This window comes from Staurois parvus, unplaced genomic scaffold, assembly GCF_062004578.1.
Source record: "Staurois parvus isolate SC_StPar_1 unplaced genomic scaffold, SC_StPar_1.0 ptg000303l, whole genome shotgun sequence".
In the NCBI taxonomy this organism is placed as follows: domain Eukaryota; kingdom Metazoa; phylum Chordata; class Amphibia; order Anura; family Ranidae; genus Staurois; species Staurois parvus.
In genome coordinates, this window is record NW_028318099.1 from 14,668,626 (window position 1) to 14,695,527 (window position 26,902).

A 26,902-nucleotide genomic window follows, 5' to 3' on the forward strand; every position below is an offset into this window, starting at 1 on the left:
CCCCTCCTCCTACCGCCTTTACCCCATCTCCTCTCTTCACAACATCTTTTAATTTCTACAGTCACCCCTCTTCTTGCCTATTTAGTTACCGCAGGCATCCTTCAGATCCATTCCCCACAACTCACTTAGACCACCCCTTACATGGCACAAAAAAACCACAAATAGAGAACACCTACTGATGTTGTCTACTCTCTGCATGCTGCCAGTCTATCTTTAGCACCAAAAATGAACCCATAGGACCCATAAGACTTTTTTATGGCATAGTTGTACAACACAGGCTCCTTTACATACACTATATTGCTAAAAGTATAGGGGCTCCTGCCTTTACATGAACATGAACTTTAATGGCATCTTAGTCTGTAGGGTTCAATATTGTGTTGGTCCACCCTTTGCAGCTATAACAGCTTCATATCTTTTGGGAAGACTGTCCACAAGGGTTTTTATGGGAGTGTTTGACCATTCTTCCAGATGTGCATTTGTGAGGTTAGGCACTGATGTCAGATGAGAAGGCCTGGTTCTCAGTCTCCACTCTAATTCATCCCGAAGGTGTTCTATCGGGTTGAGGCCAGGACTCTGTGCAGGCCAGTCAAGTTCCTCCATCCCAAACACGCTCAACCATGTCTTTATGGACCTTGCTTCGTGCACCAGTGCACAGTCATGTTGGAACAGGAAGGAGCCATTCCCAAACTGGACCCACAAAGTTTGGAGCATGAAATTGTCCAAAATGTCTTGGTATGCTGACACTTTAAGAGTTCCCCTCACTGGAACTAAGTGACCAAACCCAGCCCCTGAAAAACAAACATGCACCAGCTGGCTGCTGTGCTGGGACAGAGTACGTTGGGATACAAAGGTCACCAGAGAGGTGAGTATATCAGCTTTTCTATTGTATAGAACTTGCATTAGTATTTTTTCAGATCACTTTAAAGCGATTGTAAAGGCTCCGAATTAAAAAAAAAATAACAAACATGTCATACTATTCTGCTCTGCACAATGGTTTTGCCCAGAGCAGCCATGATCCTCCTCTTCTTAGGTCCCTTACTGACACTCCAGGCCCCTCCCCCCCTGCTGCTTGCTCTGTGGGCACTCGTGTGTGCTCGCTCCCGAGCCACCTCTGTGTGCCTATGAGACACACAGCATGCAGCTTGCCCCCCCCCCCACTCTCTCCTCAATGGCGGTGATTGACAGCAGCAGGAGCCAATAGCTCCTGTTGCTGTGCCTCAGCCAATGAGGACACTGCTGGCTCAGGCTCAGGTTATTATGGGGGGAGGGGCTGAGGGGTAAAACTGCACACTGAAGCTTTTTACTTTCATGCATTATATGCATGAAGGTTAAAAAAAACCTTCAGGCTTTGAGCCACTTTGAAGCTAGACTCCCAACAGATGTAAACATGTCATGTAATCCAGTTGTGTATTCATAAAAAAACATTAAATATATTTTTACTACAACTAATACAAGTATTTACATTTGTCATTTTTTCTGCCTCTGCTAATCTTCTGCACAGAGGTGCTCATACTGATAAAGTGAGGGGTAAGCACTATAAACCAATCAGGATGCTATTGCCCTGCACAGTGCTACACATTCTGGAAGCTCTTTGGAAGAATGATAGGGCAGACAGATGACCTCATCAGTGCTGCTCCTTTATTGTTCATTTACAGGCCGGAGTAGGTTCCGGAGGTCCATTAAATGCACAATATTACAGACCATTTTGCAAGAATTAGTATAAAATGTCTCGTGCATTATTTTTTTAACAAAAGTTGAGTTAGGCTCTAATGGTCTAATATTTTATTTATTTATTTCAGGTACTTATATAGCGCCGTCACTTTATGCAGCACTTTACATATATATATTGTACATTCACAACAGTCCCTAATCCTCAATATAGATCTGTACTTTATCATTCATCCCCAAAGATTGGAAAGATCATAAGTAAAGTGCCTTATTTATTGTTCATAGACCAGCTGTTTGTGGTTGTAAATGTCCCACCTCTGATCCTCTCAGACAGATGACATAGACTAACCTTGTTTAGGACTATCCTTCTCAGAACTCTCCAGAGTTGAAGAGGTGAGTTCATCTCTTCTGTTTATGCATGCAAACCTTTGTGGTCACAGAAACACACGAGAAAGTGGGGATAGTATCGTTTATACTTCATACCATTTTTTGCCAAATCACACCCAAAATTGTTTCAGACTGCAGTAGAAGGGACTATGGAACCACATAGCCAACCAAACATCTACAGAGCAGAAATGTTATTTGATGCTTCTCACAAAATGGACTTGAACTATTCAGACATAAAACATATTTCCTAAATAATATATTCATCATAGCAATCTTGTCTTATGTCACAGATACACAATCCAGCTGTTCCCAAGCGTGGACCTTATCAAATAGAAGCAAACACAGAGTTAAAAAAAAGTGGTGTAGCAAAACCGTATGAAAACTGACATTTTAGTCAATGAGCTCAAAGACAGAATCAGAGGCAATTAAACAGCTGCTAAATCTAAGTGCCCTGAATTTGGCAGGGAAGGCTTCATCCAGCACAGAACATAAAACACAACCATAAATCACTGTGCATTTTTGTGACTTTCTTTTGTGCTGGAAAATGTTGAGATGGGAAAAGAACATTGGTTTAACGGAGTAGATTTTCTAAGTGAGTGAATATTGCTCTTCCAGTTACATAGGTGCCAATCCTACCTCAACCCTTCCACCGGAATAACTTCTAGGATGTTTCCTTGGCAACAAATGACAGCATAACTTTATCTTCCATAACAGCAAATATAAAGGCCATTTATATGCAACCAAGGTAAGCTACCCTAAATGTTCCCATTGGCAAAATGATAATCTGCCTATGAAAGGGTTCAAGGGCTATACTGCTGTTTGTGTTCAGCTTTTTAACATCTGCCTCTATAAGCTTTTTCACAATGTATCTCTGAGATCCACTGAGTTTTACTAAAACTGCTTGGTGCAAAATCTGGCTCAGCTTCCAGGTTTTATTCTCAAAGCTTATTTGAAGAAACTGTACCAGATTCTAAATGCTCCAGTTTACATAAATCTCCCTCAGTATGCCAGTGTGTTTCCCCAATCTACTGTACATCAAGCCACATGAAGTTGAGGTGGATCTGTGTTAAGCAGTCCAATCAACTTTATGCAAGGGTTTAAATTACCCATAAACACTACATGGTAGTTGAATATTGAATAAAGTCTAGTCTCATTTGAAAATTTTCATTTTCCGAAAACTCATTCCAGTTTCTGAACGTTAGTTGGGTCAAATCAATGTCTGTCTTTGACAAAAGCAATCAGAAAATTTGAAGAAGCAGTATGGAATATTTTTCTTGAATGAACATTTTAAAGTGTTACTAAACTTAGGACCCTGCATTTACAATATCTGGTCTCACAGTACACATAACATGGAAGTGCAATTATTTTAGTAAATATAAACTGTTAAATATATTTTCTCATCAGCAGTTAGAGCAGTCCTGTCACTTTTACCAGTTTCCAGCAGAGCACATGTTAAAGCTTGTAGGAGGAGTGTTGATTCTGCTGTAGGAAAATGCAGGACCCCTGACCTCTGTCTGACAAGTGCTGATTGGCCCTGTGCTGATCACATGTACCCTCCCAAGGAAAAAAAAACCCTCTCTAGCAATATACACCAAACTGAGCATGTGCAGAGTTACTCCACACGATATGTCTTATAGGAAGATAAGTGCGGGACACTAGAAGAAGGGGAGGATCAGAGAAGTCAGGATCAAACAGCGTTTTTACACAATACAGAGGATTAACATCTTAGGTTCCACAGTGAGTATAGCAAGCATGCTTTACTGCATATACGGACGTATTGTATTGTTGTGGGTTTAGTAACACTTTAACTAGGAATATGGTTTTTGTTCAGGAAAAATTAAATATATATATATTGTAATGCACATACTTTAGGCACAAAGGAAGCATATTTCATAGAAGTTGCAGGTCTGGATGCAATTTTAAGGACTTTCAGACAAAATTAGTTGACTCAATTATGGGAATTATTTTAATTTTCCAAACAAACATAATTCTACTGGAGATTGGCCGGCTTTGGGAGCACCGATAGATATTCTTTATCAACAGTAAAAACAGAACTTACATAGATGAATGTATTTTGACATGGAACCCTCTTCTGTATATACTGAAAGAAGAGAAATAAAGCCTATTATCTGAAAATATTCATAATGGTCATTCATTAATAAAGGATAGTTCCAAATGAGTTTTCAATAGATTAATATTTAATTCCTAGGGACAGCTCTGCAATCCTAATGAGAGAGGAAACCAGTCTGAATTCAAAGTAGCAGATCTGTCTATCTATTCAGTTATGAGCTTGAGTCTAATCCCACAAGAAGAAGAAAAGATTGAAGATTTGGTGACACTATTCATCCTCTGAACAAAAGGGGAGGGGAGCTGATCACATTCACATGTTCCAAGAGTAACGTTATATGGCTGCTGGGCTCCAATTCAATAAAGGAAGTGAGACCACAATCTAAGCCACATACTGTTGACTGTTCTCCATAGCATGGTAGTGGTGTGAGCTCCGTGAATCAAACTATATTCTGCCTACACAGGGTCATGGAACTGGCTATAGAAATGTATAGTAAAAGTAGTTGTCCCTAGAGTAGGAAGTACTCCACTAAACTGCTGCACAATATACTTTTTTCAGCAGATAAGTCATTGGCATTCTGATGTGTAGGAAAAAGACAAACTACCTGGGTTTGGTTCTGGGCAGGTTCACCAAACTTTACTGAAATCCAAATGCCGAATCCAAACCGCATTAAAGTCAATGGGAACTGAATATTAAAACATGCAATGCCCATTTTTTAGGCTTATAGGCAAGGGATTGTCAAACAGATTGCATGGGTGTCTGGGCACAACCCTGAGGAACATGCACCAAAGCAAAAAACATTTTTTTAGAATTGTGTTTGGCAAAGAGCAGAAATTTTGATAATGCTTAAAGGGCAACATTAAAATGCCAAATTCCTTTAAATAACATGCCTGGGGGGTGCCCTTAACCTGCCTGTGAAATAATGTATCAGTACAAAGCATAGTGGGGTTTATTTACTAAAGCTGGAGTGCAAAATCAGGTGCACTTCTGCATAGAAACCAATCAGCTTCCAGGTTTTATTGCCAAAGTTTAATTGAACAAGCTGAGGTTAGAAGCTGATTGGCTCCCATGTACAGGTGCACCAGATTCTGAGTGAACTAGCTTTAGTAAATCCCCCCCACTGCTCACTACAGCAAAAGTGAGATTTACTAAGAAACAAAGATGTTTTTTAAATTGACAGTAAATGAAAGCTTATGTTCCCTTTACCTCTGTTAGTAAACAAATGGGGGATTACCTTCATCTATACCAGACCCTTATGCTAGATTAGGGTCTAGTATATATATTAATGGGGGACCCCACACAAAAAGTGTGTAGTTTCCTCTTAAAATACATACCAGATCCTTACCCTTGTTGAGGGCCTGGTATGGTTGTAAAAGGGGATCCCACAAAAAAAAAAAACAATTTGGGCTTATCCCACATTTTATATCAGACCTTACCACAGGTACCCCCTGGCAAAGAACCTTGTCCACATATTGATGAGAACAAGGACCCCTTTTAAAAATAGGAGGAGCCCCAGATACCGCCCCCCACATGAATGAGTAAGGGGTACATACTACCCCTACTCATATACAAAATAAAGGTGTGAAGTGTAAATAATGAGACACATAAGTCATTTATGAAAAAAATTAAATTCCAACAATGATGTAAATAAATCATCAACCATATCTTCCAGCTGTGCAGATCCTTGTCAGTCATGATAAAGAACACACAATGCTCACCAAAACAAAAACATGCCCGACCCTTCCACTCCTCATCAATACACTCACTAAATGATGGTTTTCCCAATGACAGCTGAAATGTCAACAAAGGCTCAGGGATAGTTGCTGATGTCATTGACCAAATATGACCATGTCCAGTGATATAAGCAATTCATCCTCCACCCCTTTGTTTGTTTTTCAGCTGTCAGCAGGGAAGGCCCAGCTAAAATCTTAAAGTGCAGAGAGGATGGGTCATGGTTGTTTGAACACCAGTGCCATAACCAAGGCCGGGACAAGGGGAGGGCAGGAGGGGTATTTTCTCCTGGGGCAGTGGTATACTGTAGTGATGGGGACGCCTTCCTTCTGTTACAAGGCTGAAAGGAGTAGTGACAGCGGCTGTGATTTTGACAAGTGAGTGACTGCTGGGCAAAGGATCCCCTAAGCTTGCACATCGTGAGTGGGGGACGGGGGATGCAGTTTAGCATCTTTGCCCTGGGCACTGGAAGACCTTGTTCCAGCACTGGCCCTAGCAGAAGAAACATTAGAAATGCCCAATTCCTTCAAATAATATGCCTGGGGGTTGCTCTAATTCTGCCTGTGAAGGGTTCAGCTCTGTGATATACAGTAAGATATTTACAAACTGCTAAAAAAGTTTTCAAACTGCCAGAAAATGACATTTCATTGCTGGCTTCTTTTTTTAAAAGAAAAAAGGACAGCACACAGACCCTCCAAGGGTCTGCTGTGTATTTTGGAGGACCTTTGGAGGGGCTTTTGCACTGTCTGTTTCCCTTTCTAGCACATTCTAGAGAAAGAATGAAAAAAAATCCTTTGAGTGTGATATACATTTTAAAGGGGTACCTCTTGCAAAAAAAATAATGCATGAGGTCCCCCAGGAAATCCGTAGCAGACTTTTTGGGTCTGGTATGGATTTTAAGAGAGATCTCCATGCAAAAAAAGAAGAAAAATAAATACGTGAGGTCCCCCCAAAGGTCCCTACCAGAAACTTAATCGAGCATGCAACCTGAATGGTTAGAAGGGGAGGGGTGTGAGTGTGAAGTCCTCTCCAGAACCATACCTGTCCACAGGCTATCAACATGGGGAGGTGCCTTGCCAGAGGTTTTCCCCCTGCAAAGCAGTTTGTCTCCATATTGAGGAGGACAAGAGCCTCCTCCCCGCAACCCTGGGTGGTGGTTGTGGTGGTCTGTATGTATGTGGCATATATAGGCAATGGTGTAACTCCTCCAATCCATAGACATTTGCATACATGGATGAGGATCAGGGGCGGACTGACTATTTGGAAACTTGGGCACTGCCCGAGGGCCTGGGGTCAGTAGGGGGCCCCATGAGATGCCCCTGGTACCTTTTTCATAGGCTTTTTTGAGTTTGGGCAAGGACACGGGGGCCCCATGATCCCCTATTGCCTGGGGGCCCCATGAGTTGTCAGTCCACCCCTGATGAGGATTCACAGTAAGTGAGTGGGCCGGATGACATCAGTGGTTGGTAGGGATGCGGCAGGTGCAAGCGCCTGCTGCTTCCATAGTAACCATTGACCGCTGGAAGCTGTTACATTCATTCATTCCAAACACTGAGTGCATCTCTAGTCATGAACAGCTGATTTTTCTGAAGAATTTAATAAAGCTGACCATACACTAAACAACCTGATTATATAATATCCTTTATATCTCCTATCAACTATGTAGTACAAGGACCTGCCTAATTTGATACAAATACGAATAGGAGTTTATTTACTAAAGTTGGTTCACTCAGAATCTCGTGCACCTGTGCAAGGCAGCCAATCAGCTTCTAACCTCAGCTTGTTCAATTAAGCTTTAGTAATAAAACCTGGAAGCTGATTGGTTTCTATGCAGAAGTGCACAAGATTCTGAGTGAACCAGTTTTAGTAAATCTACGTGTGTTGGTTTGTTCACCTATTAGTAGTTTGTCCACTTATTGGTAAATCTAAAGCAGATTATACAGGGTTTGTACAATCCGATTGTATTCTGTATGGACAGTCTAATGGTGTCCCCATGCTCCAATTTTATTATCTGAATGGTGTGTGATTAGATCAAAAAGATTTATCTGTAAATGTTAAACAGAGATAACTTCCCTTCAGAATAATTTAAAGCGGAGTTCCACTTACTCTGTTAAAAAAATAAAAGTCAACACCTACAAAAACTGTAGCTGCTGACTTTTAAAAAACAGCCTCTCACCTGTCCCATGATCCCGCGTTGCCCCCGCCGCAGCCTGTTCCACCGGCCATCCTGTATCTTCAGTGTGGGCACCCGACTGTGACAGCTTGCGGCTTCACAGCCGGGTGCCCACTGCGCATGCGCAAGTAGCGCTGCTCTTCCTGAATGGCCCCGTCGTCTTCTGGGACCTGTCACGTGTCCCACAAGACTTCGGGGAGGGAGGGTAGGAGGACAACTTCCGTTTCCAATCGCCTAGGTGATCTCAGTGGAAGTGGGAGCGGGTACCTGTCAAATTCGGGTATCCATTCCCCCCTCCGCTCCCCAAAGCTGCCAATCCTTAATGGGGAATGGGGGACCAATCTTTAAAGAAGAACTTCCCCTTTTGGGTGGAACTCCGCTTTAAGTTCAATTTAGACTGATTTGGCTCAAGGTGAGTTGAGGGTGGAATATTATTGATAATTTTTCATCAATCAGCAGCACTGAAATACATTGTACATGAATACGATCTCAGTCCGATTTTGAGCTTACCTGGTAGAAACAGAGGTGCAGTCAATAAATTAGGATCATAACTTGGGATTAACTATCAATCAAAATCCCCTTCCCTCTGTGTGGCATATTGCTCAAATGGGTGGTAGGCTATAGATTGAATATCCACTCAAAATAGATTGTTCGGAGAAGAAATCAATTGTTTATCAAAGCATGTATGGCCACCATAAGACCTGAATATTCCTTTAATATTTAAAAATCATTTCATGAGGTTGATTTACTAAAGGAAAAGTGAACATTGATTAAGGGCCAATGCACCAGAATTGTACAGGAATGAGGTGTGCATTCCTGTGCAATTCCTATGCATTCCTCTGCGGTGTGATCTTCAGCCCATTATTTGAATGAGCTGAAATCACACCACATCGCACAAAAAATTGTGCATGCACTACTTTTGAAAAATGTGCTGTACCAAATCGCATGGTACTGGGGTGCCTAAAACACACAGCATTTGCGATCTGCATTTGGGATGCCGTTAACAATTTATTAGCACCTGCAGCAGATTGTAAAGGCAGTGCATTTTGAATGTGGTACAGGAAATGTGCACAGAACGCACTTTTCCCGCACCGCATTCTAATGTGAACCTGCCCTGAAGGTGAGCGGTTATTATTTCTTCAGCAAATTATCTTCATTGAATAGTCTTTACAGAAATGACTGTAATTGGTTGAACCATAAGAATATATTTTGTGACTGTTTTAATGTATGCTACCTTTTGAGGGAGGTCAGCAGCTTCATCATGTGAACAGGGGTGGACTGACCATTTGGAAACTCGGGCACTGCCCGAGGGCCCGGGGTCAGTAGGGGGCCCCATGAGATGCCCCTGGTACCTTTCATAGGCTTTTTTGGGTGTGGTTTGACTGTGGGTGAGGACACAGGCGCCCCATGATCCCCTATTACCAGGGGGCCCCATGACTTGTCTGTGCGCCCCTGCATGTGAGATTATAGTAGAAGACTGTGATTGCTATGTATGATGAACAATTGTTCCTATTGGACTCTGCAATGAAAAATAGTAATTTGCAGAGAAGAAGCTGGAAATGTATTTTGACTATTTTTCCCTTTCTTAACAGTCATCCTTTAGAGTCCATTTACTTATTTGATGTGCGTTAATGAGCGTTATGTGGTGCATTGTGTTAAGGTAGCCTATTTAATAAGAAAGGGCAGCCAATGCACTGTAACATGCTTAATATATTGCACAGTATTATTTTATTCTATACTAAGGCTGTAAGGCTCCATGCACACTGGGCTTAAAAAAATGCTGGAAAATGCAGAAAAAAACGCTGATATAGAGCAAAACTTTTCAAGCCAGTGTGCATGGAGCCTAAGCCCGGGTTCACACTGTGAGAAATTTGCACAGGTTTCTGTGACATTTCCGCATCGCATCATAATCGCACCCCGTTCATACTAGCTGCTGTAGGTGTGGATTTTAAGTTAACAACATCCCGGAATCAGTTCGCAAAATGCGGTGTGAACACCCATAATATCCAATTCTGGTTCAGACAAAAAAAGGGTCCTGCACCTTTTTGTTGCAGATGCAGTGCCATTTGAGCCATAAAAAATGTATGGCTCAAATTGCACCGCACAGAAATCACATGTCATTTGCACAGGAATGTGGTGCAGTTCCCGTGCGAATCACATGCGATGTGCTGCACCTGGGCTTACTGTGGATTGCAGTAACACGTGTGGTTACAATAATGCTGAAATGGTAATCCAAACTTGTTGTTTTAGAACCCAGAATTCTACATTGCTGTTTGTGCTCATTTAATATATATTTTTATTTTATAAAGACTAAAAAAAATCATATTTATTTCAAATCTTTCCAAAAATCATTCTTTCTATGGTCAGCCAGAATGACATTTGAACAAGCACAAACTTTCTGTGTGTTTGAAAAGAATACAGACTATCTTGTCTGACATCTAAATGCTAATTTTATATGAAATAAAAGCTGAAACCTCATTGGGTGGTTTAGAAAAGAGCTGAAGTTTATTAAATTTCTCCTTTGAATGAAAAAAAAACTTCAGTAAATGAATCCCATACAGTGCAATGATTACTTGGTGTTTCATGATATTTTGAGTTTTGGAGTGCTGATGGGGTGGAACCTCTGTCAGTTTTGTTATTGCCAATTTTGATGACACTGGGGGGGTTCTTTCTCCCTGTTTGTCCTGGTGGCCATTATTACTGGGAATGAAGGAAAGTGAAATTCTGAACTTTTGAGTTGTGACTAGAACAGGAATATATGGAAAATTGTTCTCTCACAGACAACTGTCAAAGAGGGGGTATCCCTCACTTTGGATATTGCGGTGTTTTCTCTCAATAAATCTCAATCATCAAAATGAGGGATAGGATGTGAAAAGAAAGGTCCTCATTGTGACACAGATGGAAAAACGACCTGACATGGGTTTTCAAGCTGAACATTGGTAAAAACACAAAAACCACCTTTGTAGTGGGGCTCCTCCCACACTGCAAGGGTTAAATTCTTGTTTTTGTCTAGAGTACCATATAAAAAAATGTTTTACTTACCTTTCCTCTTCTGCTGCAGGATTCCTCCTCTTCATGTGATCTAAAGCCACTTCTCATCGGTGCTCTGTTGGTTGCAGGCACTATGATGTCACCATGTACAATGCAGGACCAGCAGTCCAGCATTGTACATGAAGATGCCAATGCCACCCACAACCCCAAGCACTGCAGGGAAGAGGAAAGTGCCAGCTACCAGGGAAGCAAGGGATAAGGTAAGTAAAACTGCTTTTTAGACAAAAACTAGCATATAACCCTTGCAGTGAATGGGGAGCCCCACTTTAAGTTTAGCTTTGAAATTTAGTTTAGTTTGAACTTGTCAACTACTAAAAATGAAAAAAAGGAATGTAATGGCTTTTGAAGTACTGCTAAATTATTTCTAAAGCCAAAAAGTTCCTTTTTCTCTGCAAACTTACATTGCTCTAGCTTGACTTGATGTAAGTATTTACATCTAATATCCTCATGGTTGCCGAGTATGTTGAAAATCACTGTAGTATCAATCCGTAATCTACGTCTTTTGTTTTGATGGTACCATTCCTTAACCATACTGCGGTTTTCTCCCTTCTCCCCCTACCGTGCAGCCGTATGCCCCTCCCCATCCTCCCTCCTCATTCCCCCCCCTCCCCATTTTGTTAGGCCTCAACTGCCATTTGATAGTCCTCTTTATTAGTGATGCCTAACCTTGTATTATTGGGTTTCTTACTGTGCAATCAATGTACACCTTCAATGACCCATATTTTTGCTTATTATTTTGTACTGTTCCATGTTAAAATAATAAAATTATTTGAACAAGAAAATCACTGTAGTAGTCCACTCTTAAGTACAGGAAGAGTCATGATCTTCCAGGTGCTGCTCCAGCAGCTTCTCCTCTGCACTTGAACACAGGGGATATTTTAAAAATATAAAGGCATTCTCTGAATGGCAATGGTGCTGAGCAAGTGACCCCCATATGTTCATTGTGCAGAGGGGAAGCCGCTGGAGCAGCACCTGGAAGATCACAGCTATCACTGTATGTGATTTGGACTACTACAGTGATCTTCAGCATCCCCAGAGGCCCTCCCAGTATCAGGCATGGATACTTACATCAAGCCAAGATGAACCAATGTAAGTTTGAAAAAAAGATAATGGGGTTGATTTACTAAAACTAGAGAGTGGAAAACCTGGTGCAGCTCTACAAAGAAACCAATCAGTTTCCAGGTGTTATTGTTAAAAGACAATACCTTTTCTGATAATATTATGCCAAGTAAATAGATACCCAACATGTCACACTTTAAAATTGCGCACACTCGTGGAATGGAGATAACCTACGATTCCTAAAAATCTCCATAGGTGCCATTTAAAAATGTTTTATAGGTTATTAGTTTAGAGATACAAAGGAGGTCTATAGCTAGAGTCATTGTTTTCGGTATAACGTTTGCAGCGATACCTCACATGTGTAGTGTGCACACCATTTACATTTGTATGCGTTAAACCTCAGTGCGCAAGCACGGGGGGGATGGGGAACTTTTTTTTAAAAATATATTTGTATTATTTAGTTTATTAAAATTGTTTATTTTTACACTGTTCCTTCAATTTTTTTTATCACTTTCATTGCTATCACCAGAAATGTAAACATTCCTTGTGAAAGCAATAAAGCATGACAGGTCCTCTTTATGGAGACTTCTGGGATCTATAAGACCCCAGATGTCTCCTCTACCCTTGAAAGCAATAAATAAATTTAAAAATTAAAAAAAAAATTTCCCTAACCGGAAGTGACAAAATGCTCTTTGCCTTCAGTCTCCTAGACCAGACAACTTTAATACTCCTGCGCTTGGGAAGTCAGACCAAAATAATTTCAGTAGGCTGCAGTCATATCCTGGCTTTCATAGGATGCTCTCACCTTGCTGCCCTCATGAGACTGGGGACGTCTAGAGATACTGCAATAACAAACAAAACAGAGGGCACACAGACCTAGTGCATTATCCTTAAATATGGCTTTATTGTGTAAAAAAGGTAAGTATTATACTCACAAAATTGGCTAAAAGTGCAAGTTCATCGCATGGAAACAGAACAGTTCAATCCAAAATGCATTATAGCGTAACAAGATGATGGAGATTCCATTGCCCTGATACTAGGCCAGTGCGTCTTCTCCTAGACCAGACCCTTGGGGCACTATTTCATACACTGATGCCAACAATGGAGCATAATTCCCCCCACTGACACCAATGATGGGGCACAATTTCTCCTAATGACACGAACAATGGAGCCTACTAACACCAATGATGGGGCATAATTCCTCCTACTGAAACCAGTGATGGGCACTACTCCTCCATATGACATCAATGATGGGGCACAATTCTTCCCAATGATGCCAACGATGGGTCACAATTTCCCCCAAAGACACCAACAATGGGGCCCAATGACACCACTGATGGGGCACAATTCCTCACACTGACACCAACGATGGGGCACAACTCCTCCACTGACACCAAAGATGGAGCATTGTTTTTTCACCATTGACATCAGGACATTTCTACTCTCAATGACCACAGTCCAGCCACTCTAATGTCTGAAGAACAGTAAACTGATCCTTTGTCTAGAAAGTTTGGAGACCCCTGTTCTAGACCATAGAGATGATCGGGTATGGGGAATGGAAATCACCTCTATTGTCAATAGACACAACTGCTGGACAGGATCCCAAGCTCTCTTAAAGGAACAGAACGACCCCTTCCACTGCTTTTAAAAGCAATCCAGCAACTAATCAGCCGTTTATGTTGTTTTTAATAGAAAGTAAATTGTCTTTTGTGGTCTTAATTGCACAAGCTGAAGTTAAAAGCTGATTGGTTACCATACACATCTGCACCAGATTCGGAGCACTCTAGTTTTAGTAAATCTCCTAGAATGAGTACCATTTTTTGGGAAACGTATGCTAATATGAAGCCTACCATGGCCAAGCATTCCGAAAATTCCTACTCTTAAACTGTCACCCTGATCCAGTGGCTTCTTTACATTCTGGGTTGTCTACTGGAATGAGTATATTGATCAGGAGTTCTTGCCTTCCTTGACTGCATACTTACTCCAGATTAGTGATTTAGAAAGAATGGAAGCCAGAAGCAACCAGGCAGCTAGCATTTTCAGAAGGAGATCAGCAATGGCTAGCAACACCTTTCTTTTAGTGTGGGTTTCCTTTAATACAAGTTGGTTCATTACTCCTTAGTCCATACAGTATACATTGCCAGCTGACAGTAGAGGACATTTTTATGTCTAATATAGTGAAATCCTGTGTCATATGTTCTGTGCCCCATAACTGTTCATTATTACATAATAGGGGGAAGTGTCACAATATCCAGATAATGCGTACTCCCTATAAATGATGGAAATAGTCAATCGAGAGACCTTCTTGCTCTTCTACCCCCTGCTATGACCACAACATGCTCTACACCAGGATAGGGACTTCTTATGGGTGATGTGTGCACCTTTGGATGTGAAGATATAGTGAATATAAGGGTCACATTTGGCTTTATTGATCTGACATTTGTACATGTATTTATCCTCATGAGAAAGCCCAGATAGATAATAAATAAATGGATAGATAGATTGTAGTGGATAGATAGATAGATAGATAGATAGATAGATAGATAGATAGATAGATAGATAGATCTAAATAGATAAAAAGATAGATAGATAGATAGATAGATAGATAGATAGATAGATAGATAGATAGATAGATAGATCGATCTAAAAAGAAAGAGAGAGAGAGAGAGAGAGAGAGGGGGGGGGGGAAGAAAGAAAGATAGATAGATAGATAGATAGATAGATAGATAGATAGATAGATAGCTATTGTAAAGTTATGTATATTTGAAACATTGGGATAATCAGCAGATTACTGAATTAATAAAGGGAACAGATAGAATTTACAGATAAGCCATATGATTACATGTATGTGCATAAGATATGTTTAATCAATGCCTGCAAAATAATTCAGCTAGATATTTTGTTTAGAATTCAATCCTTGTAAAGCAGTATTAAACCTAAAAGCAAACATTTTTATATTGCAGTTTACCAATTCTTAGATATGATGGTTGCATTAGTTTTCTTTTTTTGTAGGCTTTCTTGCTTCTATTTTCATTTGGTAATCCAGCCCAGCAATTCTGTTGTTTTCAAAAGCTCAAACTCTCCAGATGAATGTGCTCAATCCTCCAGAGTGGTGTCTCACTAATACAGGAGGTGTATTACTGGCCAGATCACCAGATGAAAGCAGAGGGGGAAAGCCAAATAAAAGAAAATTGATGCAGCCACCCAGGGGCAGACTGACAACTCATGGGGCCCCCGGGCAATAGGGGATCATGGGGCCCCCGTGTCCTTGCCCAAACTTAAAATAACCTATGAAAAAGGTACCAGGGGCATCTCATGGGGCCCCCTACTGACCCCGGGCCCTTGGGCAGTGCCCGAGTTTCCAAATGGTCAGTCCGCCCCTGCAGCCACAACATCTAGTGAATGTAAACTACAATATATTACATATCTGTTTTAATACCACTTTAAGAAGAATTAAGAGATCCATATGAAATATTCTGAGAATACAGTTCAGACTTCTCTATGAGTTAGCCTTCTAGTATTAATAGGTGAAGGTCCTGAACAGGGGTGGACTGACCATTTGGAAACTCGGGCACTGCCCATGGGCCCGGAGTCAGTAGGGGGCCCCATGAGATGCCCCTGGCACCTTTTTCATGGGCTTTTTTGAGTTTGGGCAAGGACACAGGGGCCCCATGATCCCCTATTGCCCAGGGGCCCCATGAGTTGTCAGTCCCCCCCTGGTCCTGAACTAGTCCTGATTCCACGGAAGGTTCATTCTGCTGGGACTTTGTCCTTCTCCACCCTCTCCTCTCCCCAGACTCTGGAACTTTGGCACAAAACAGTGAATCTAATTATTGCTAATCTGTATTTGTTAATGTATGTGCTGTAAAAAGCAAGCATGTTTCAGATTACACATGTAGCATTTTTGTAAATACTTTAATTCTTCCAGTGGAAGTGATACATGAATCACAGCCTATAGCAGACTGTCAATCCACTGCCTGCATATGTTAATCGTTTTAGGTTAATAATTGCTGGTATATGTCTGGCCAAGCTTCTAAAGTCCCTGCTCTTCTACAAGCTGGATCTGTGCAATCATTAATCCAGGGATTTGAGGTGTATATTAGCCAAAACAGTATTTTATGTCTGTGAATTTAAAAAGTCTTTGGGGGAAAAACCCTACCAGACCCTGATTGTATATACAACCATTTATGTCTAGATGAGTCTCTGATCTTCAAAGAGGTAGTGGAATTGATGTACTATGGACAAATAGGCTGTATACTTTGCAAGGAAAGTTGCAATTTTAACGAGATTTTTTTAAGCAAATTTGGTGAAATTTCACTGTGCCAAGAATATCCAATCATAAGTGCAAGAAACAGTATTTTTTCTTGATGGAAGTCAGCTGAGCTTCACCCCATTGTCTAAGCTCTAGAGTAACTTCCCTTTGCAAAGTGAACAGTCTATTTGCCTTTAGTAGATCAGTCACTCTCATATAAGGGAGTCCATATTGGTTTAATATTTCTGTAGCAAAATACTGTTCTTTAGAAATTATACAAATATTATAAATGTTATGATTGTATATTGGGGGGAAGATGACACAACTTTTATAAAACTGACACTCCATATGACTTGAAATGTCCTCCATACAATGCTCATCATATTCAGATCAAATATCTTGAAGACATGTTATCCATAAATTATGATGAATAATTATTGCTTATGAATATACATTACTGACTTGTTGTACTTCTACCTGATTACTTTAAAGGCAAAAAGAAATAGGCCCCGCCCACCTTCAAAATGAACCCCTACCTTACTGTGACAGATAGACTGAGAACAATTCATAACTAGCAATCCACAAAAACTTTCTTGATTTTATAGTAACACAAAGAAAAAGAGAATTTAAAGGGTTCATCACATAAGGTTTTGCTTCCAGCTTTGCAGTGCAGTCTCTCATCATAAAAGTCCAGAGGTTCATTAATGTGTATATAAAGTCTAACAATAAATATCTCTTATCAGCTCCCTTTTGGTCTGTTAAATATGTAGTTGAAAGTGTTTTATTCTTTCTGTTGGACCAGTGCAAAAAAAAATTAGCTGTTCATCCAGCCAGAGCTGATAACTTCCTGAGCATTCTTCCACTGGACCGTTGTCAGTTAGCATTGTTCACTTCTATCTCCATGGACTACAAAACACCTCCTGTTTTAGAGGGAGAGTGAAGTGTTATTTAGTTCTAACACATTCCCTGTTCTAGGGTGACAACACTGATCAGTACAGTTGTCACCCTAGGACAAGAAGTATCTTAATAGCAGGTGTGAAAAAAGCCTAATGCAGCTAGTACATCTCTAAGCTGTAGTATATTCTTTTTTGTTTTTGGGCTTAGCTTTGCTTTAAGTAATGGAGAGTAACATCACCTAATAAAATGAAGCTGTGCTTACTTCACCATTCATTAACAAGGCAACAATGTTTTTTATCCTCCTACTCATCATCATTGGGTATTTAAAGTGAACACAGCTTTACTTGCTAAGGGAACATTCCCTATACCTACACAAGTCCCATTCATCAATAGACTCCTTGGAAACAAAATGCTACCAATGTGGAACACTTCGTATCCCATCAGTTACTAAAAGAGAGGAAGAATTATTGCACTGATCTAGTGAGATCTCCCTCTAGCAGCTAGTGTAAAAATCTTGATATTTAATATATATATACATATATTAAAGTGTAGGCATGCACAAATCTTAACGTCATAGAAAAAAAGAAAAAAAACCCCACTGTAATAATAATATAGTCTCATTAAAAATGACCCCTTCAATAGTCCACATTGATGAAACTTGATTATCACATGTGCTATAGATGGCAAATAAAAAACTGCACAGATGGGAAGCAGAAATATATGTAACAGTATACACCAATCCCATCTATATTAATTATAGTCATATGTAATGTACATTTATGTATTACATGTTATTACTGTTGTGCCCAGATTGCAAGCGACTCAAATGGGAATATTTACTAAAACTGGAGCACTCAAAATCTGATGCAGCTGTGAATGGCAGCCAATCAGCTTCTAACTTCAGCTTGTCCAAGTAAGCTTAAACAATAAAACCTGGAAGCTGATTGGTTTCTTTGAATAGTTGCACCACATTTTGCACCCTCCAGTTTTAGTAAATAACCCCCATACCATGCAATAAATGGTATTTATCCGAATCTAGCAAAGTCCGTTTAATTCTTAGGCACCATGTATTTTCTTACTAAGAATTACCTCTCTTATGCATTCCTCCAATCACCCAGAGTAGAGTCTCCATCTTCTGTGCCTGACAACACCTGTGTAAGTAATTAAAGATAAGAGGCACACATTAATAATGGCATTCCCAGGGGACTGCAGCAGGAGCAGGTCAATGGCTTGCTGGCCCCCAAATCAACGCTGTCTGCCCACTATTCCTTATAGTTCAAAGTTTCCTTGTTTGTTTGTTTTCATGCTGTATCCATATATTGCTAAAGAGGAAAGAAGAATTCGTACTGGATGGAGAGAGGCACGTGACTAAGAGGCATTACACTGATATACAGTCAATAATATGTGATAAATACAAAGCAGTGCAGTCCAAATATCCAACACTTTACCTTTGTGTTCGAGAGGTATCGGTCTTTCTTTCTTTCTTTCTTTCTTTCTTTCTTTCTTTCTTTCTTTCTTTCTTCCCTTTCCTTTCCTTCCTTCCTTCCGTTCTATCTCTCTCTTTTTCTTTCTTTCTTTCTTTCTTTTTCTTTCTTTCTTTCTTTCTTTCTTTCTTTCTTTCTTTCTTTCTTTCTTTCTTTCTCTTTCTTTCTTTTTCTCTCTCTCTCTTTCTTTCTTTCTCTTTCTTTCTTTTTCTCTCTCTCTCTTTCTCTCTTTCTTTCTCTTTTCTCTCTCTCTCTCTCTCTCTCTCTCTCTCTCTCTCTCTCTCTCTCTCTCTTTCCATCACTCTTTCCCTCTTTCTTTTTCTCTTTCCTTCTCTCTTTCTTTCTCTCCCCTGTTTATATCTTATTCAAGTATTTCTCCTTCTCTTTTCTTTAATAAACCTGATTTAAAAAATAAAAATAACAGCAGTGATACCTCGCCCATAGCAACCAATCAAAATCAAGCTTTCAGTGTATTAACAAAATGCTGAATTATAATTGGCTTTTAGAATAGACCATTGTACGTTGCTACACCATCATTTTGTGGCTCTTTTTGTTGACAAAATAAGTTTTAGGACAGTTAGCACCTGGCAAAGGTACACTCCACGCAGGACTGTTCTTCATTAAACATGGTGGAGCTCAATGTACACAATATAATTATAGAATATAATATAGAATACATTAGTACACACTGCTGGTGCATAAATTAATTAAAAACAATCCAGGTAATATTTATAATTCAACGTCATATTGTGTCATGGTCCCTTCAGAAGAACAAATACGAGAATAAATAAAGGTTTGGATAAATACATAATTGCGAAGCTTAGCAACCCAATTCGGTAGCTGTTGCAAACTGAAATGATGTCCCTATAAATCGTTGAATAATGATCTTATAAAGTCTAAAAAAAACAACAAATTTAGATTTAGAAATTATTAAATGATTGATACAGTAGATTATTATTTTTCCACAATGCAATAACAACGTGGCTAAGAAAACTCAAAGAGGAGATGAAATAGGGAAGGTTCCTTTAAGAGATGGAGCTAGTTACCTTTATGGGCATTTCATGCTCTTAAATATTAGAGGCGGAGAAAACTAAAATACAGATGAGTTTAAAGAGAGAGAAAAGGGTAGAGATGGATGATAGAAAAATAGATAGACAGATAGATAGATAGATAGATAGATAGATAGATAGATAGATAGACACAAACACACACACATATATATATATAGATATATATATATATATAGATATATATATGTATGTATATATATTAGTAACAAATAGGCTTGCAGCAGTAGGCAATGAGAGTATCAGTCACTTAGAAAGTGGGGCTGTGGTTGATTCCTGGGTCCCTTTGGCCCTTTCATTAAACTGATAAAGCATCAGCTGAGTCCAATGTTTATTTCCTCTCCTCCTGATAAAGCCATACTTCAAGCAGAAGCTGTTTATCCTCTGTTAGATGCCGGCCTGGCTTGCTGGCTTTATTCTGCATCCCGAGCCTATGCTTTACAAGATATACGAGATCTTTAATGATATGTCATATTTTCAGGCAGATGAGAAGCTATTTTGTGGCCCCTGGAAGAGACACTAGATTCAGAGCCTCCAGGAGAGCATCCCAGGGATTATATACCACCCTGTCTCCTGTCTATCTCCCTGTCCTTCTGTCCCATGGCAGGGCTCACAGTGACACCAAAAGAGATAATTATATTACATATTACCGTGATCACCACAACGGTAGCATCTGGCTAAATATACAGATATACCGTCTACATTCTACATGGTTGTATCCATCCATAAAATACATGAAATTAAAAAAGAAAAAAAAAACATGAAAAAAGTGCATACTATTGAAATAACAGTAGTAATATTAACAGTATTATAATAGTATTATAGAAAAAATAGTGAAAGAAATAGTGAAAAAATAATAATATTAACAATAAACACAGCACAGTAGACGACACACACACACATATATATATATGTATACATATATATGTATAAAAAATGTATACTGTATATATACATGTATACATATTCCTATCATTTACTGTGCTGTGTATAGTGTTATTAAATATATAATATATGTATATTATATAATATATATATATATATGTGTGTGTGTGTGTGTGTGTATGTTTTTATGTAATTAAACAAAATAAAATAAATATATATATACATATAGATGTATTTATTTTTAATGTAATTTTATACACACACACACACATATATATATATATATATATATATATATATATATATCCTCATTGTGCATTAGAGTATCTCTAATTCACATTGAGGGGTAGATAATAGTAACATATTTTAGGTATGCCCTGACAGAGAGTGGCTGCCATTTAATTAATGAGCAAGTTCAATGTCTACTGATATATATATATATATATATATATATATATATATATGTATATATAGATAGATAGATAGATAGATAGATAGATAGATAGATAGATAGATAGATATGATTTTATTATCGCGACCAGCTATCAATTCCAGGTTGCCCCCATTGCAAGATTACAAAATGCCATCTACAAGTAAATCACAACCAACCAGCATGCTTTGGATTTAAAAATAGCTTAAAAGCAACAAAAAGCACAATACACTCAAGTTGTTGTCTTACCTGCAATCCTCAATTATTTTCGTTCCTGTTTTTGCGATTCAAACATCATCTCTATTACTATGATCAAGGGGGAAAAACATAATAAGAAAAAAAGAAAACAAAGGGAATTGCTATTTTTTTTGTTTTGTTTAGCATTCGTTTCTTGCATTATCCTGATTCAATAAAGGCTGGGTGTTGTGTGTGTATAATGTAATTTAAAAATATATATGGCCAAACAAATGATAGGGGGGAGAAAGTGACAAGTGCATTAGGCATTATAATTCAACTGGGCTCCACCTACCAGCCGTGCCTGGTAATTAATGGAGCTCCCAGCCTGCAAACGGCTGCATAAGGCAGGGAGAGGCAACGAGAGAGCGAGAGACATGCCATTGGAGATAATTGATTACATCCCAATCAACAATAACTTGTTAGCCATAGTCAATGTATCAGTCTCTCCGTTTTTTCACTCTCTCTCTTCATTTGAAGGATGAGTGCAAGTTGGAAGTAGTCTGAGAAAAGCAGAAGGGAGATTGTTTTAAGCTGCAAACTGAGATTCTTGGACAATAGTGCAAAAAGTCATCTTGTGGAAACCTTATCTGCTCATTCACACCTCCTTCCCTCTCCCCCCCCCCTTACCCCCCCCCCCTTTTTTTTTTAAATTCGTTTTAACCTTGCACAGTCAGCCTCGCAAGCCTTGAAGAAGAGAGCAAGGAGACCTTGGAGTTCTACAAAGAACTTTTTTTTTCCTTGAGAAGCTCTCCCCTTTGTGAAGCTCAAAAATGACTTCCAAGGAAGAAGCTAAAGCATCATCTGTGGAGGAGAGAAGGAGAAACGCTTTGGACCACTTGCCACCTCCTGCAAACTCTAACAAGCCCTTGACTCCCTTCAGCATTGAGGACATCCTGAACAAGCCTTCAGTGAGGAGAAGTTACACCATCTGTGGGACAGCTCACCTACTGTCTTCTTCTGAAAAGCCCCCTCCAGCAGGACTACCCCTATCCAGCAGAGCTCTCCTGTCCCAGACCTCACCTCTATGTGCCCTGGAGGAGCTAGCCAGCAAAACCTTCAAAGGTCTGGAAGTCAGCGTTCTACAAGCTGCTGAAGGTAACACTCAAGTCTTTCTTTGCTTGAAATAATCCCCAGAATTGTCAATTTTTGGAAGAGGGTTTTTTATTTTTATTTTTTAAGTTATTATCATTATTATTATTTATTTATTTTAGAATGTGCCTAAAATAAATATTGCACTATTGCAACCCTATTTATAAAGAAAACGGGTTATTTATTCTAAAAGAAAAAATAATTGCAATATATTTTTTTTTGTTCTGCAAATTTTATTGTTTAGGTAGCTTTACTGAAAAAAAAAATATACTGAAAAATTAATGAACATTTTTTTCACTTTCAGGACGAGATGGGATGACCATTTTTGGCCAGAGACAGACCCCCAAAAAGAGGAGGAAGTCCAGAACAGCGTTCACCAACCACCAGATTTATGAGCTGGAGAAACGGTTTTTATACCAAAAGTACCTGTCCCCGGCGGATAGGGACCAAATAGCACAGCAGCTGGGACTGACCAACGCTCAAGTCATCACCTGGTTTCAGAATCGCAGAGCCAAGCTCAAAAGAGATTTGGAGGAAATGAAAGCAGATGTGGAGTCAGCCAAAAAAATGAGCCCAACCTCAGTAGAAGCGGTGCTCACTATTTCAGAACTGGACGAAACAGAGTCTATGAGCAGCACCCAAAGTAGGACCAGGTCACCCCATGCACTGGCCAGTCACCTCGAGTTGTCACCTTCTTCCCCCCTTACAGATCAGCACACGAGCAAAGAGTGCTCAGAAGACGAAGAAGATGTGGAAATTGACGTCGATGACTGACTTTTTTAATAAAACAAAAAAAAAAAAAGACTGAAATGAAAACAAGAAAGGACGGTATTTTTATGCTGCACTTGTTCATAAACCAGATTTCAAAAATCATACCTTTCACCCAAGGCAGTTTCTTTTTTCAATTAAAGCAATAAGTAATATAAGAAAGACTTAAATTACAACGGCTGCCCAATCAGGTAGTTTTCGTGTTTTTTTAATTATAATTATTGTTATGATTTTTTTTTTGGAATGGTGCAATTGTGGATGGCTTCTGTAAAAACAAAAAAATATTTAAACATATTTTTTTAAGCTCTTTTTATTCTCTATAGATAATTTGCTCATCACACGTTTCGATAAATCCTAAAACACTTTTATTTAACTAATGTATCTGCTAAGACTTGCCATAATTCTCTTGCATGTACACTTATGCACGATCTTTTTTTCCCTTCTATATTACGTTTCCTTTTTTTTTAATTAATACGTATGTCAATTTACCTAATTTTCTAATATCAAATACATTTTTCTTTAAACGCAATTTCTATCTCGTTATACCATTTAAAATATATCTATTTTCTTGTCTGCTGCAACATGCTTTTTTTAAAACAATCCTACCTTTCATAATATTAATATAAAAGGAGGTGGAGACATAATTATTTTTACTTGTTTTTAGAATTTTGCATGACACAATGAAATACAATAAAAATAATACTGCAGAAAAAAAGTTCTATAAATCTTAAATGTACAGAAAAAAATGTTTGTTAGAATTGTAAAGAGAAAAAGAAAATTGTAAAGGCCCGTTATTTAAGTTTTAGCACTCTAAACAGTGCTGGTTTGTTTACCTAATTTGGGTATTGTACAGATATTTTTTTTTCAAACACAATAAAATAAAATAAATTTTAATAGTATTGAAAATGTATTCAGTTCACACACTTATCTAAATACTACGTTTACATGCCTTATATATTAATATTGTATAGCATCATATAATTTGTTTCCAGGAACTGAGTTGATTACTAGATTTTCTCAATGTAAATAAATATATATATATATATATATATATATATATATATCTATCTACATCTCATAACTTTTATATATATACATCATTTTATACTATTTTTATATACTTAAAAAAAATTATATATATATATATATATATATATTACAAGGCAACCAGGTTACCTCAGTAATTCTGCAAAACAATGGAAGTATAATGTGTACATATATATTCTAAATGTATATATATATATATATATATATATATATATATATATATATAAAATTGTTTTTTTATATTTTATATATATATATATATATATATATATGTGTGTGTGTGTGTGTGTATATATATATATATATTTTTTTTTTTATATATATAATTTTTTGATTATATATATATATATATAGATATATATAGCATAACTTTTTTTCTTTTACTAAAGCATCATAGAATTACTTCAAATAATGTAGATGTTTTAAAGAAATTAATTTTAATAGTATGTGCTTATTATTTTTTTTGTTTTCCTTTATTTCATATTTGCCAAGTACGGTTTCTATTATATTTCCAAAGTGTGCCTTGCCTTCTTGACCCAGTAAGGCATGTTTGGCTATTCTTTGCAAAATTTATGTGAGAAGCTCAAATCTGGCCGACTGAAAAAAAAAGTGTGTTGTATGTGTGGGGGGTGTAAAAGGAAAAAAAAAGTGAGTTTTGGGCCAGTTTCTCTGAGGCTATATAAATCTCTCTCCCTCTTTGAAAATGGATGGGGCTATAATTTTAGCGTAAAGCATGGAAACTGGGGACAAATGAGACCCCTTCCCTGATGTGACAAGTGACAATGGCCCGTGTACAGCCTCCTGCAGCTCTCAATGCTGAGACAAGCGTGGCCCTTCAGAGGAAAAGAGGAGAAGCGTTTGGAGGCCATATGGTTTGTGAATTTTCTTCACAATTTTTAGACAATTTGATGGATTGGGTTAACCCTCCTCGAGACTGTTTAACTCCACTTTACAAAGGCGGTAATGAATACATGGCTCTCTTCAGAGGGGGCATCTGTGCTGCTCCTTGTGTTCATAGCTATTCTCAGCAAGTCTATGAATGACAATGAAATCCACTTTTCCCCCTATTGCTCTGGCTTGGACAAGACTGCTTTTCCTTTTTTTTGGGCTGGGAAGGATAGATTTTTGACTTTTGTCCAGCCATGATTGTCTGTTTCCCCCTTTACAGCCCTATATCTCCAACTTGTTTTATGCTAAGTAGGCATATCGTAAATGTGAGCTGCTTTGACATTTATGCCAAGATCTAGTTAAAGGCTTTTTATTTGTTTTCTTTTTCTTTTATTTTCTCCCCCTCTTTGGCTTTTATCCCTTTGTTTTAGAGGGGTTTAATGAGGCTGAAAACACTCGGATTCAATGGAGTCAAAGAGGAGAAAAGAGAGAAAGGAGTCGAGTTAATTTGGGTTAGTGCTTTTGTCTGAGATGTGCAGGGGAAGGAGATGGATGGACTTGTGATACAATGAGGGCACTCAAGTTTGCCACACGTGGCAAAGCCTCGGCTAATGTAACCATTCAGCAAAAAATACTACTGTGCCCTGGCTGTTAACTAGCTTCCAGGGAGGCTGCGAATGAAAGACAGCATGGAAAGGGGAAGGATGTGCAGAGAGGGTTCATCTTAGATTGGGGTATGAAGTAACCTTCAGCCACTGTATGACAAAATATATATTCATTGTAGACTCTTCTTTTTCGGGAGGGGGTATGTTGGTGGTGGGTCTTTCAGGTAAGCTGCAATAGCACATGCAACTACACCATATTATTTCAACTACACTGTAATTGGTATTTGTAGGTGAAATGTATATGTGTATATATATGTGTGTATATTGTATTTGTGTGTGTATATATATATTGTATGTGTGTGTACAAAATACTATAGTATTTATCATTTTTGAAAAAATATATATAACACACACAATTAAATCATGAATATAATAATATAGTAAATATATATTTAATACATAATGGTATAATATATTATACATATATATATATATATACTGTGTGTATAGATATTTGAATACATATATATAACACACACACAATTATATAATGAATATAATAATATAGTAAATATATATTTAATACATAATGGTATAATATATTATATATATATATATATATATATATATATATATATATATAATATATTTTATATATATATATATATATATAAAAATAAATATAGTTTTGTGTATGTAAATAATAGTGTTTGTATGATTGTATATTTATAGCTATCACATAGTTCTGGCACTGCACTTTGTCTACCAAGAGTAATATTTGGACAGTAGGAGTCACAGACAGATGACAGAGCAGTCAATACACATGAACATTCCCAGCGAAAGCCTGCTCACTTGAAATACTATCGATTTGTGTTGAATGGAGCAAGATGGAAGCCTGTGTGTACCCAGACATCAGAAGATATGCCACTTATTGATCCCATATCAGTATAAATCAGGAGATGCATTACTGGTGGATATGAGTGTTTAGCCATGCGGATGAGCCCCTCTTGCAGGGACATGTGTGCTGCAGTAGCTGAAGGCTGTGTTGAGCCCAGATGAACGTGCCATGGATGGGACTAGCAGGTGTTCCTGTGTCTAGCTCACTGATGTGCATAT

The 26,902-nt window shown here is 38.4% G+C and overlaps 1 protein-coding gene and 1 long non-coding RNA gene across 4 annotated transcripts in view; one reads left to right on the forward strand and one right to left on the reverse strand.

The window, feature by feature from the left end:
- Nucleotides 1-21,670, reverse strand: part of LOC149457811 (uncharacterized) — a 90,306-nt gene extending 68,636 nt beyond the window's left edge. The window contains exons 1-3 of one of the 3 annotated variants that reach the window (XR_016313578.1): nucleotides 21,402-21,670; nucleotides 18,376-18,437; nucleotides 4,115-4,156 (exon numbers count right to left, since the gene is read on the reverse strand). This is a non-coding gene — a long non-coding RNA (uncharacterized LOC149457811). The remainder of the gene's footprint in view (nucleotides 1-4,114; nucleotides 4,157-18,375; nucleotides 18,438-21,401) is intronic. The other 2 variants (XR_016313580.1, XR_016313579.1) reach the window with 2 other exon arrangements.
- A 49-nt stretch (nucleotides 21,671-21,719) lies between these two features.
- LBX1 (ladybird homeobox 1) lies at nucleotides 21,720-24,140 on the forward strand. The gene is made up of 2 exons (XM_089683284.1): nucleotides 21,720-22,484; nucleotides 22,783-24,140. The coding sequence occupies exons 1-2, from the start codon at nucleotides 22,160-22,162 to the stop codon at nucleotides 23,250-23,252; spliced, it is 795 nt and encodes a 264-aa protein (XP_089539410.1). The 5' UTR covers nucleotides 21,720-22,159; the 3' UTR covers nucleotides 23,253-24,140.
- The last annotated feature ends 2,762 nt before the right edge of the window (nucleotides 24,141-26,902 follow it).